The sequence below is a fragment of the Balaenoptera physalus genome, assembly GCF_965194825.1.
Source record: "Balaenoptera physalus genome assembly, chromosome: 6".
Classification (NCBI taxonomy): Eukaryota; Metazoa; Chordata; class Mammalia; order Artiodactyla; family Balaenopteridae; genus Balaenoptera; species Balaenoptera physalus.
Genome location: NC_138885.1, coordinates 60052043 through 60066827, shown reverse-complemented (window position 1 = coordinate 60066827; position 14785 = coordinate 60052043). Strand labels below are relative to the sequence as shown.

Here is a 14785-nt window from a genome sequence, read left to right as displayed (position 1 = left end):
AGTTAGACTAATCAAGTTTCAATTAGAGGTCATCTGACCACTCAGAGAAAACCACTGTGAAAATTTTGATGTATTTCATACTGCTGTGTTTCTCTTTCTTACAAAATGAGGCTCCTACTATGCATAGAGTATTGTATCCTATTCTGTCCATTTTAGACTAGGTATATTATTTGTCAATATAGCAAAGTCTCATTCATTTGAACCAGAAATGTGCTGTTAACTAAGATTGAAATGTTTTTGACTTGTTGAGATTGAATAGTCTATACAATATATAAATAGTTCTGTTGAAGAGAGGACTAGAAATTTAGTCTGGTACTCAGGAGAGACAGTGCATCAGAGACATAGACACAGAGTCATTAGCATGTATACAGGAGTGGAAGCTGGTGGCAAATAAGGAAGAACATAGAGTGAAAAGAGAATAAAGCTAAGAACAAAATGTCAGCAATTGCAGATGGTAAGTTCTTTAATGCAGGGTATGGGATATTTTGTAGATTACCTTGAAATTTATAGTAATGATGCACAAAAGAAGTGATGTGGCATGGAACATCATTTCATCAGTCATACACTTCAAAGCCTGGAATGATAAACAGGTCACGTGACCAATAGCTCATCTCATTCAAGATACAACTCTAGCTCCAGTAAAGTGAAGAAGTCTGCCTGTGGGCCTGAAGTATTCATTCTTTCCTAAACCAGATAATAATATGATTGGGTCAATATTTTACGATCCAATAGGGGGCGCCTCCGTTGGGCAGATTTTTATGCCATTCCCCGCTCTGAAGAAGTTGATCTTCTATCCAACTCATATGTTGTATGTAGCCTTTGATTCCCACAGTAATCTGTGCTGTAATTAGTTGTGGATAGGGTACTTAGTTGTATTTACCTCTCTTTCTCTCTTTCCCTCTCTCTCACTCATATACATACACACACACACACACACACACACACACACACACACATGCTTACTTACTCTTTACAGAATGAGGTAGTGTAACTCAAAGGTACTTAATTTCTTGAGCTCCTCTTCAGCTCAATCACTATTTCATTATTTAAAAGGCAAATGGAGAAAGAAGCTTTAAGGAAGAGAGCTGAGAGACCAGTGTCAGACACAGGAAACCAGAAAGAGCATCAGCTTAAACCGTTTTAGAAATGTGCCAGACCATATATATATATATATATATATATATATATATATATATATATATGAATATTATAGTAGAAACTTAGGGAAACATCAAGTTCATGGAGAGATGAAAACAGCATTAAAAACTGCAGATACTTTTAGATGGGGAAGGACTGAATAGAGGGTATATATGATTTGGCATTTTCAGAGAAAAATCATTGGATTCTTATAAACGTGTACGTATACTGTTGGCTACTGCTCTTAAGATGGACTTGAGAATTTTTAATTTGTTTTTTTAGATTCAGTCTTGGGATTTTGTATAAGCTAAAACTGGTCTATAGATATCCCTCAAAGACAAAAGATACTATAAAATTCTTATTGAACTGAATATTGTCATAGTCACCTTGGACTGCCATAATAATTACCACAGACTGGGTGGCTTAAACAAGAGAAACTTATTTTCTCAGAGTTCTGGAAGCCAGAAGTCCAAGTCAAGGTGCCAACATGATGGGTTTCTGGTGAGAGCTCTCTTCCAGGCTGGTAGATGGCTGTCTTCTCACTGTGTCCTCAGGTGGCAGGGAGAAAGAGAGAGCAAGCTCTCTATTGTCTTTTCTCATAAAGGCACTAATCCTATCATGAGGGTTCCAACCTTATGACGTCATCTAAACTTAATTATCTCCCAAAGGCCCTATCTTCAAATACCACCACCTTGGGGGGTTAGGGCTGTAATGTATGAATTTGGTGGTAGGGTGGGTGTGTGGGGGGTAGGACAGAATTTAGTCCACAGCAAATACTGAGTTGAATTTAATGCTGAATGCCGAAATTAAGGTTTATCTATAATATATGTATGTATTGTCTGTATGTAACATTGAAGATTAAGTAACTGAATTTCAGTACTCTGAACTTTACCTGGGAGCCTTAACAGAAATTTAAATATTATTTTAATGGATAACTTCTTCACTGGTTGATACTCTGATCTTTTATCCATAGGTATGTTTCTGGCTGAGCTGATAGAGAAATATTTTGTGTCCCCTACCCTGTTCCGAGTGATCCGTCTTGCCAGGATTGGCCGAATCCTGCGTCTGATCAAAGGGGCCAAGGGGATCCGCACGCTGCTCTTTGCTTTGATGATGTCACTTCCTGCGTTGTTTAACATCGGCCTCCTGCTCTTCCTGGTCATGTTCATCTACGCCATCTTTGGAATGTCCAACTTCGCCTATGTTAAGAGGGAGGCTGGAATTGATGACATGTTCAACTTTGAGACCTTTGGCAACAGCATGATCTGCCTGTTCCAGATTACCACCTCTGCTGGCTGGGATGGATTGCTAGCACCTATTCTCAACAGTAAACCACCCGATTGTGACCCTAATAAAGTTAACCCTGGCAGCTCAGTTAAGGGAGACTGTGGGAACCCATCTGTGGGGATCTTCTTTTTTGTCAGTTACATCATCATATCATTTCTGGTCGTGGTGAACATGTACATTGCTGTCATCCTGGAGAACTTCAGTGTTGCTACTGAAGAAAGTGCAGAGCCCCTGAGCGAGGATGACTTTGAAATGTTCTACGAGGTTTGGGAGAAGTTTGATCCCAATGCCACCCAGTTCATGGAATTTGAAAAACTCTCTCAGTTTGCAGCTGCTCTTGAACCTCCCCTCAATTTGCCACAACCGAACAAAATCCAGCTCATTGCCATGGATCTGCCCATGGTCAGTGGGGACCGGATCCACTGTCTTGACATCTTATTTGCTTTTACGAAGCGGGTTCTGGGGGAGAGTGGAGAGATGGATGCTCTCCGAATACAGATGGAAGAGCGATTCATGGCTTCCAACCCATCAAAGGTCTCCTATCAGCCAATAACTACGACTTTAAAACGAAAACAAGAGGAGGTGTCTGCTGTTATTATTCAGCGTGCGTACAGGCGCCACCTTTTAAAGCGAACTGTAAAGCAAGCCTCATTTACATATAACAAAAATAAAATCAAAGGTGGGGCTAATCTTCTTATAAAAGAAGACATGGTAATTGACAGAATACATGAAAACTCAGTTACAGAAAAAACTGATCTGACCATGTCCACAGCAGCTTGTCCACCCTCCTACGATCGGGTAACAAAGCCAATCGTGGAAAAACACGAGCAAGAAGGCAAAGATGAGAAAGCCAAAGGGAAATAAACAAAAATAAATCAAAATCACTGGGTGACAAATTGTTTACAGCCTGTGAAGGTGATGTATTCTGGTCAACAGGACTCCTTTAGGAGGTCAATGCCAAACTGACTGTTTTTACACAAATCTACTTAAGGTCAGTGCCTACAATCAGACAGTGACCCCTTGTCGGAAAACTGTGACTCTGTGAAAAGGGGAGATGACCTTGACAGGAGATTACTGTTCTCACTACCAGCTGACACTGCTGAAGACAAGAGACAAAATGGCTACTCAGACTGTAGGGACCAGTTCAAAGGGGTGCAAACCTATAATTCGGGGGTTGTTTAACATGAAACACTTTAGTGTAGTAATTGTATCCACTCTTTGCATTTCGACTGCCACATTTGTCACATTTTTACAAAATCTGTTAGTGGATTCATCTTTTTTTTAGTCCATATGTTGTTTATTATATGTGACTATTTTTGTAAACGGGGTTTCTGTTGGGAAATAGACTAAAGGGCCTCTCTAACAGGTATGCCACCAGAGGTTATGGTAATTGCACGGCCTCCCATCTGCACAGAGATGTGGTTTGCATGAGGGCATGCTACACTCAGAGATCATGCATGAAAAAAGTCACGAGGAAAACAATGAATTCTTAAATTCCATCCATGTTTCTGGGAGGGGTAATTAGGTGAAAATTGGAGGTGCTTTGCTGACCTTGTCAAATCCAGCCCCTAGACCAACTATATCATTTTGGGGGGATAGCCCATGAAATCTTAGCAGGTGAAAACTTCACTCAAATGTCTGGAGTCATAAGTGTTATGTTTCTGTTTATTGTATTTAAAAAACTGAATAAGTATTGCTTCCCCCCTAAAGACGGAATTGACAAAAAGAACGCTTTATGAATTTCTGCTTAATCCTGCACTTTGTTTAGCCATCTTCAGCTCAGCAAGGTTGACAATGTATATGTTAATGAAATGCTATTTATTATGTAAATAGTCATTTTACCCGGTGGTGCACGTTTGAGCAAACAAATAATGACCTAAGCACGGTATTTATTGCATCAAATATGTACCACAAGAAATGTAGAGTGCAAGCTTTACACAGGTAACATAATGTATTCTGTACCATTATAGATAGTTTGGATACTATGAATGCATGTTTCTATTACCATGCTGCTGTATCTGGTTTCTCCCACTGCTCAGAATCTCATTTATGAGAAACCATATGTCACTGGTAAAGTCAAAGAAATTGCTCAACAGATCTCATTTCTTTAAGTCATTAAGCAATAGTTTGCAGCACTTTAACAGCTTTTTGGTTATTTTTAAATTTTAAGTGGATAACATATGTTGTATAGCCTGACTGTACAGACACGTTTTAAAAAAAAGCACTGCTTAACCTGTTAAAATGTGTTTAGAGTTTTATAAGCAAATATAAGTACTGTACAAAGTCATTTTTATTTTATTTTTCAGCATTATGTACATAAATATGAAGAGGAAATTATCTTAAGATTGATATCACAATCACTTTCTTACTTTCTGTCCACCGTACTTTTTCAGGGAAGAAATTTGCTAAATAAGAAATGAAAACAAGATGGGGTAGTTGTAGATTTCTGCTTTTTTATTACATTTGCTACTTTTAGATTATTTCATAATTTTAAGGGGCAAAAATAGGTTCACAACTCACATCCAAATTATGCTTTGCAATTGGAAAAAGGTATAAATTTTTATTTACATTTTTGATAGTTCCTACATTAACTGATTGAAGATAGTGCTTATTTTTCATTTTTGTCCTCTTTTTCCTAACTTCTGTTTATGTTTTCATTTCTTTGGAGTCATGCCGCTCTAGATTGCTCTAAATATAATGTGGGTTTCACAACTTTTTTTTTTCTGGAAGAACAGAGAGTAGTGAACTTACGTAGTCAGTTATATCAGGACATTTTGTGTTTCTTACAGAAGCAAACTATAGGCAACACTTTTTCTTAAAACTACTTAAACTGTATTCGTGAACTGCATGCTGGAAAATGCTACTATTACCCTAAATGATGCTAACCAACATTAAAAATGTGCAAAACTAATAAAGATTACATTTTTTATTTTATTGTTTGCCCAGTTACTTTTAGTTAACGGTGTTGTGTAACAAGATGAAGATGTTTTTATTGTACAAATTGGGGGAGAAGGGGAGCTAAACACACACACACACACACACACACACACACACACACACACACACACACAGAGGTATACCCGTGCTGACAGCAAGAAAATCTGTGGTAGGAATGGGACTGGGGGAAGTGACCTACCAGGGGCTACAGGCAGTAGGGTGTGGTCTCTGTTAGGAGAAAGGACTGATGCTAGAGCATAAGCTGGTGGCTCCAGAAGGAAAAGAAGGATATGGGAACCGGAGCTATGGTGGATGGCCCCTTGAGGTACAAAGAGAATCCCTCAGAACTGTATTAAAATAGTAAAAGTTGCAATGTGTGAGTCCGGTATTTTGTTTGCTCCTCCAGAACCACTCTTCATGCTCCTCCATCCTGCTCTGTGTGAGGGTGGTCTTATAAATTGCATCAGTGGGCTCTCTTACCCTCTAGATCACAATCGGTTTGGCCAGTGGGCAGCCCCAGAAGGAAAATACCATCAGGAAAACACCAGTGGGAGAACAGTGAAATTGGGTGTTTATTTCCCAGTGTCTTCTTTGCTAGGTTGCTCTGGGTTGGCAGTGCTCCATTCATCAACATAGTCATACTTGCAGTCAGATAGCCCCCTCCTACAATGCGAGCTACTTTGTTGAGGGTCCGGTCATCACTCTCCACCTTGTTCCTTAAGACCTGTGGCTGGACTTCCCTATTCCTTGTCATTTTCCCCTTACCTTGCTGACAACTTTTTAAATCGCCCCTTCATAAAAACATTCTCTGTTGCCTCATTTCAGCATGCCATCTGTCTCCTGCCTGGATGATACAGTGATTAAATATCTCGTGAAAGTGGGCACGAGGCAAAGATTTGCCTTGGGTTAGCTTGGAGGCTTAATCTAACCAGCTTTGGTAGATAAACAGGAACTGGCGAAAATACAGTGAAGTCAAGCACAGAATTCACAGAGACCATGGAGAGGTTACTGCAGTGGTCCAGACAGTGAAAGTGACAGCTAAAGAAACATCTAAATTTATGAGTAAAGAGAAGCCCTCACTTGTCATCAGAGTAGCACAACATCAGTTTTGAAGCCTGAAACAGGAACGTGAACTTGATGGAAAGAGGAGAGGTCACACACAGTGCTTCTCCCCATCCTTCAACTTCCTGACCTTGTCTCTTCATGACATCATCTCCCTAAAACACCACAACAACTAATTCTGATTTACTAGTGTGTGAAAAGAGTTTCCCATCTCTAACCAACAAAAATAAGGGTTATAGGATAATCCCTACAGATTTTTTTTTGTATTCCACATCCATACCAGTACTCACTGGTACCTTTCCAAATACAAAACATAATCATATAAATCACCATATTCATTTTGGTATTTTTGCATAGCAAATAATGATAGTTACAGCTTTAATCCATTGAATAAATTAAGAATTCACAAGTATATACTGACATAAATAAATGGAGAAAAGGAAAAATCTCTTCCTTACAGTTGAATGTTAACGAACAAATGTAGAAGAAATAATGAAGTTAGACAATTATCACTTGGCAACCATCATAATTACAACTGATTCATGCAAGAATAATCAACGAATACTAAAACTCATGGGTGAAAGTTTGATGAGGAATAGGACATTTACATTGTCTCAAAGTATTCTGTATTAATTAAAAATTTTTTTAAAATAAGAAAGCTTACAGTGGAGAAAACTAGCAGACACTACCTTCAAAGATAACATCATCAATTATGGGAACAACTTTACTGAAGAAGACGACACATCACTTCTTGGTATCCAGTCAAAATGGCATAACCAGAACTTAATCATAACGAAAATCAAATTGAGGACTTTCTGTGAAATAACTGGACTGAACTCTTCAAAAATATCATGAAAAACAAAGAGGCTAAGGAATGGCTTGAAGTTGAAGAGCTATGAAAGCTAAACACAATGTGTGATTCTGGATTGAATACTAGACTGGGAAAATAGTAGTAATTATGGATATTACTGGGAAAACTGGCTAAATTTGAATATAGACAGTTGATTATTAGCATTATAAAAGTATTAATTTCCTTAATTTTAGAAAGTCTAAATGTGACTATTACATAATTAAAGGTAATACCCTTGTTCTCGGAAAATGCACATTAAAATATTTAGGGATGAGTGCGATGATGTCTGCAACTGACTTTTGAATGGGATCAAAGGAAAATAAATTATATGTGTATATGTGTGTATATAAAGGTTGATATAGATATGTGTGTGTGTCTTTGGGGATGGGAAGGGTTTTTTTTGCCCTTGTGTTATTGAAGTGTGTGTGTGTGTGTGTGTGTGTGTATTCATTGTATCACCTGTTTTTTGTGTCCTGGAATTTATGATTCTACCCTTAAAATTAGGTGTACTAGCTCTAATTACTTCAAAGAACCCTGTATTTTAACTACTATTCTTGTTCCCTGGAAGTCATCTTTCTGAAGAGACAAATGATTACATTCCTTGCCCTTCATGATAATCCTTATAGTACTAAAAATGAGAATATTTTAGGAGAGATCTGTGGCTTAGTGGTTAAGACCTCAGTATTTGAAGCTAGACAGATCTAAATCGGGGCCTTTTGATCTAAACTCTGGGGATTCTGCCCATATCATAACAGAAGGTGGCTTATTGGCTATATGAGTTGGGGTACGAACATTGTGTCAATCAATAACCCCAAACATATTTCCACAGACCAGCACCCACATGGCAAGAGTTTCATATGCCTGCAGTTAACCTAGGAAATTAAGAATAATGTCACAAATATTTATAAAGCTAAACATATTCAATTTAAAGAACTTTATTGTAAAAGTGTGACTATTTTTTTTTTAATTCCAAAGACTAAAAGCATTTTATGTTAACATCCTCTTTTTGAAATGATGGTGGGAATAAATGATAATGGGTTGTTTTAATACTTTATTTGGCCAAATTAAAAATTGGCGACGCTGGACTTCCCTGGTAGCGCAGTGGTTAAGAATCCACCTGCCAGTTCAGGGGACACGGATTCGAGCCCTGGTCCGGGAAGATCCCACATGCTGAGGAGCAACTAAGCCCGTGTGCCACAACTACTGAAGCCCCTGCGCCCAGAGCCTGTGCTCCACAACAAGAGAAGCCACCGCAATGAGAAGTCCGCGCACCACAAAGAAGAGTAGCCCCTGCTCACCGCAACTAGAGAAAGCCCACATGCAGCAACGATGACCCAACGTGGCCAAAAAAAAAAAAAAAATTGGTGACCCTGTGTTGGTCCTCTCATTTTATTTAACTGGTACATGAAATCAAGAGTCCAGGAACCAGTGGGATAGACAATCACTACTTAACCTTATAGGTTAATATGTTTGTATGTGTGTACCAACAGGTTCAGACATTAGAACTGTATAACCTGGCAGATTTTTAGAATTGGATGAGGATGGTCATCACCACCTCCTTCACTGAATTGCGTCTTCCTTTACCTTCCATAAAACTAAACTCTTCTAGGTCTCTTCTTACATTTTAGATTCTTTGCCTTTACCGTTTATTAATTTTTTCCCACTTCTTACAGATTTATTCAGCAGCATCAGCCTTTTTGTTGAGCTGGTGCTGCAATTCCAACTTTCTGTTGGTCTTTTATACTTGCATATTTGCCTATCATCTTCAACTTCATACATCCAAAAGTGATTTGACCATATTCTATTCCTCTCAACCACCAGCAAAACTGGCCAGAAGTCAACCTGCTTTCTCAATATCTGTTATTGTTTGGGTCCTTCTTCAGGCTCAGCAAAAGAAGTAAGTACAAATTACAGAATATATAGAGGAACGAATGAGTAACTCTACAGGCGGATTCAGGGACAATTATAACTGTAAACTCTGATCTGGGTTTGAAGAATGTGAGGGATAGGGCAGTCCAAACAGCAGAAATATTATAGAAAAGTGGTCAAAAGTATAGATTCTGCAGCCAGATTGCCTGGATTCAAACATCAACTATACTGTTTACTAGCTGAACAACTTTGAAAAGTTTCTTAGCCCCTCTTTGCCTCAATTTTGTCATCTGTAAAATGGTAATAATAATTTGTATGAGGATTAAATGAGTTAATACAAGTAGAGCTTTCGGATCAACAGTTCCAAGCCTATGGTAATTACTATATAAGTATTTGCCCTGATGATGATGAAGACCGAAGACACACATGAAAATCAGAAACAGGATGGCATGTTTAGAGCATTCACAATAGTTCAATATGGCTACAGTGAAAAATGGGTATTGATTCTGACAGAGAGGCAAGCAGGGGCCAGATAATGAAGGGCCCTAAGTGCATGTTGGCTCTTTGGCTTTAACATATGACATAACATAACATAATGGTGATGAAGAACCATTAAGACATTTGTAAAAGACGTAAAGGTAGAAGTGAAGATGCTAGAGTAGATTCTGACTTTAAGGAAAAGGAAACAGAGAGCAGGGTCATAATTTGAGAAGTTACTGGAAGAATACAGGCAAGCAATGATGAGACATAAGCCCTGACTACTTCCTCATCTATCTTTCTACCTCTGAAATCAAACCCATCCTTCAGGATTCAGCGACATTTTTCTTATGTCTTATTACTGGAAGAGAATTTTCTCTCCTGTGAACTTCTATGGGACTTTGATGTATATGTTCACACCCAGACAATTTTGAGAGTGAAGGAGGAGACTATTAATAATTATAATAAAGCAACAGGCATAAATGAGGACTCTCCTAGTTAAAGCAGGACATAGGATCACCACTGTATTCCATTTATAGGGCACTTAGCCATGAAGCAGTGGTTTAAAATACAGTTTTCTTCCTCTCATCACCCTCCTTCTCCAATTTTTGCCACAAGAACGCACACACCAGAAAGTGTATGATTGGCAGAAACTGGCCTTAAATACTTCTGTATCTTCTGTACTTGGTACAGAGAAAGTGTTTTCTAGGTGTTTAGTAAAAGGTCAAATTAGTTAATTTTTAGCGTTGCTCTAAATAGTTCTATTTTTAAAAGAGTCATTTATCCCTCTAAGATATTTTGCCCTTTGCTTATATACTCTAACAGAGGGCTGTCATTATATGCAAGATATATAAAAGAATAAAACATCAGAAAAGTTACAAATGAAAATTGACCTTGGTATATTATAGTAATATTGGATATATGTAATAAATATTTAAATGGACATATATTACATCCATAAGAGCAAACATACTACCTCTCTGTTACCTATAAAGAGATATAGATATAAGTGTGGGTATATGTATAATTATGTATATACATAAATATTTCCAAGGTATAAGGTCCATAAATTGATTTTTGACTCTTTAGAACTTAAAGATTATATAATACTCACCTTGTTCTTTGCTGTGATGGAACTACTGAGTTTGCCATTTAAAATTTATTCCTCTAAAAGGAATTAGGGATTCTGGACCTTGTTTTCTCTTCAATATCACTTGGCCTGATTCTTATCTGCATTATTAATGTCCATCGTTCATCAGGGATGGTAAAGAAAAGTCTTGTTCAGCAGTATTTCTTGCAGTCACAGAAAACACACATTTCTAAAGGCAAACAGATTGCGCCTTTGGTCAACCTTAGTCATAAGTGCAGCCATTCTCCCTACCTCAGGAAAAATGTCTATTGGGTTATGCTGACGGATATTGTCAGTAGGTGCAACGCTAGAGCAAAATATAGTATCTATAAGATTGTGATCTTATAAATATGCAAGGAGGTGGATAATAGGATTTATGGAGAATGGTTAAAGTATGTAGACATATTTCTTTCAGAGACAAGGATAGGAGGAAGGACTTCATTCAAATGCAGCAGAGGTTTCCAATTTGTAATGTTATGATTTGCTAAAATAAAACTCATTAGGCAGTTAACTGCATGAAATTTAGTCTAAAACTAGCCAGGTATGTCTTAGAATTTTATTCTACCATTCCTCTTTCCCCACCCCAAAATCTTGGCATTTCCATGGCATTCTCTCTGGACTATGCCTTAAATGTCCAACTCAATCCAAAGATAACTTCAATGTGGTGAGCTCCAAGTCTCTGGGCTTATTAGATAACCTCTCTTACCTTTCAATCTTAGAGCATTAAAAACAAAACAAAACAAAACAACAGCAACAACAAAAACTCATCTAATTCTAAAAGCCTACCAGGGCAATAGTTACAAATACAGTTCCAAGTCTCATCTCAAATTAAATCAGAATCACCATAAAAGGGTCTAAAATGTCTAATGAGTTGTACTGTTAGAATGAGGTAGAAGAAAGCTATAGCAAACTCCCTAGGAAGGTCTTATAATCAGCAAGTCTGGGAAAGCCTAGCTTAGTGGTTGGTAGCCTGGTAAGGTTCAAGGCCTTCAGGAACTCATCATTAGTTGATTATAATACTTAATTAATAAAATACTCAAAAGTCAGAACGGGCACATCACCAAGTATCATCCCTGAGTTACAGAGTTTGATTCAGTATGATACTGTTATGTAACCAAAGACTTCCCAGCAATATGGGCTGAATAAAGAGAATAAAACAGCTTATCCTTCAGCCTACATGATTTAGATATACTAAAAGAAAATGAGTTCTAACATCAGGGACTTAATTAGCTCGTATAGACCTTTGTAAAAATTAGGGAAAAGTCTCCTTTTCTCCTCTGGGGAAAACAGCTCTGTGCTGGGACAAAGGATACAGTAAATGGATTTCAGCTGGCACTTTTGTGCAGAACAACCTGAACAACTGGTTGTCATTATTGATCTAAACTACCAACACCAAGAGAAATCACAGAGGAAAAGATTAACTTCTAGGCCAATAACCATTCTAATATTTCAAGGCTGTGGAATGCTTTTATACACCCAAATGGCATATTATGATTCACATGAGGACTAAAAAGTTATGATAGGGAATGGGACAAGTACCCATAGGTCTTTGCAAACTTCATTGAAGTTTGCTGTTGCTTTTTGGTTAGACTGTAAAAATATTACCTATTATTTAAGGAAAAAAAACTAAAATAGTACAGAAAGGTATAAAATACTATTATCCCACTCTCCTCTCAGAGCAATTTCCTGAATAACTGTCCAGGCATTGTTCCTTTTGTTTCTGTTTTTTAAAATTTATTTATTTATTTGTTTATTTATTTATTTGTTTATTTATTTATGGCTGCGTTGGGTCTTCACTGCTGCATGAGGGCTTTCTCTAGTTGCAGAGAGCGGAGGCTACTCTCCCTTGTGGTGTGCAGGCTTCTCATTGTAGTGGCTTCTCTTGTTGCGGAGTACGGGCTCTAGGTGTGCAGGCTTCAGTAGTTGTGGCACGCGGGCCCAGTAGTTGTGGCTCGCCGGCTCTAGAGCGCAGGCTCAGTAGTTGTGGCACACGGGCTTAGTTGCTCTGCGGCATGTGGGATCTTTCCAGACCAGGGCTTGAACCCGTGTCCCTTGAATTGGCAGGTGGATTCTTAACTACTGCGCCACCAGGGAAGTCCCCAGGCATTGTTTTACACATATGCAAACATACTGTTTGTTATTATAAATAATGAAACGTTTTTACATCATTCTACACTTGACCTTACCATTAATATAGCTTAGATATATTTCCATTTGGCACATATAAATCTACCTCATTCTTTGTAAATAATGTGTAGCATTCCATTCTGTAGATTTAATTAAACACTTATTGATGGACACTTAGATTTTTCTAGTTTTGCTCTATAGCTAGCAAGGCTGTAATGAATATCTTTCTTTCTGTATTTTTGTGAAATCTATGAATATTTCTGTTGGATAAATTCTTGAAACTGGATTTTCTAGGTCTAAAGTATTTACATTTTCCATGTTTATTTTAGACAGCTGGATTAAGTGTAGGTGCTTCTCCTTGAAGCAGGGGCCATCATACGATCCTCTTTAATTTTTCATCTCCCAACATATCTTCTAGGCCAAATAATTCTACAACCATAACAACTGCAAGGGGAGGAACCACGCCCATCCCACATGGTATAGAAAAGTGCCTGCACTGCACTTTTTAAAAAGTTGAATAAATGAATAACCTACCAACTTGAAGAGTGATTGCAAACTGCATTGAAAACATCCTTCACAATATCTTGAAATTTAGGACCAACCATAAAGCCAATAATGCTTTTTTTTTTTTTTTTTGCAGTGAACCCAACACAATCAGCATGTACAGCAATGTCATATTTCAGATGGTGGGAGCTGCATGACATCATATTAGTATTCAAAAACAATGACTACTTGAGAATGAAAATGAGGAGGTATGGCAAATACTATCAGGACACCTGATGCTGTTAAATTTTTACGTATCCTATGAATGAGAAATAAAGAATGTAATTCAAATTATCTTTTAACAATTATACTTAACAGAAACTATCTCATTCAGCAATAAAGTTTTTATTTTAAAATACTGAAGAAGATTGGAATATTTATTTCTAAGATAGGAATTATCTACATTTTTTATTACAATAGCAAAACATGTTTATCATAATAAAGTCAAGACTACAAAATTTACACAGTAGAAAATAAGAAGCCCAAAGACAACTCTTCCTAAAACTTGGTTTATATTTTTTCATGAGTTATTACTACCTGTAACATTAGATCAAAAACATTTACTTAACCTTTCAAACTTCCTAAGCTGCTGTTTCTTAATTGATCTTCCAGAAGACCAGAAATACTATTGTTATAAAAACTATAATCACTGAAGCTCATCATTTAACTTTCCTGAACACTGGATTCTTATTGACATAATGAAGTGTTTGGAAGACATGAATTTTCAAGGTCCATTCTAGTATGAAAACACTATTTTTCTGAGAATAAAACAAATTTCTGGTGGCATAAAACAATAAACTATCATAATTAACATGGTGAATCTAGTAAACCTCACATTAGTTTTCTAGGCTTCTAAGACAATATACAGAGGATTTCTCATAAGGAGGGATAGCTGCTGTCTACACATTGATCTTGTTATAACAACTGCCTGGGGGAAAAGATGTCCACATTACAGAAGGTCACCTGGTTCTTAGGAATCTGTGGAAGATGATTTCCTTTCTGCTCTGTGAGGCTGTATTTCATCAGGCAGCCCACGTCCCAGCCTGTAACGCAACTCTAAAATAAAACCTAACTCTGAATTACCCTGACAAATCTAGTCTCCTTGGTATTACCTGAACTACAATTTGGAAATGAATTGCTGAATTTTAGGGCCTTTTATAGCCAGGTACAATTTTTGAGAGCATCTCCTAAATCAATAGTTTAGGGATCAAGTTCTGCCTAGACCTAAGTTAACTGTGTCTCAGAAGCCATTTAGTTTTTTGGTCTTAAACTTCATTGCTGATCCCCTTCTGCCATATATATAGAAGGATGAACGTCAACTAAATAGAAACTATGACTTGCTGAAGTGCTGTTACTATTGACACCTT

The 14785-nt window shown here is 37.5% G+C and overlaps 1 protein-coding gene across 2 annotated transcripts in view; it reads left to right on the top strand.

The window, feature by feature from the left end:
• Positions 1 to 5363, top strand: part of SCN1A (sodium voltage-gated channel alpha subunit 1) — a 70219-nt gene extending 64856 nt beyond the window's left edge. For both annotated transcript variants that reach the window (XM_082464863.1, XM_082464862.1), the window contains one exon: positions 2111 to 5363. In XM_082464863.1, the coding sequence (XP_082320989.1) occupies positions 2111 to 3288 (1178 nt within the window). In that variant the 3' untranslated portion in view covers positions 3289 to 5363. The remainder of the gene's footprint in view (positions 1 to 2110) is intronic.
• The last annotated feature ends 9422 nt before the right edge of the window (positions 5364 to 14785 follow it).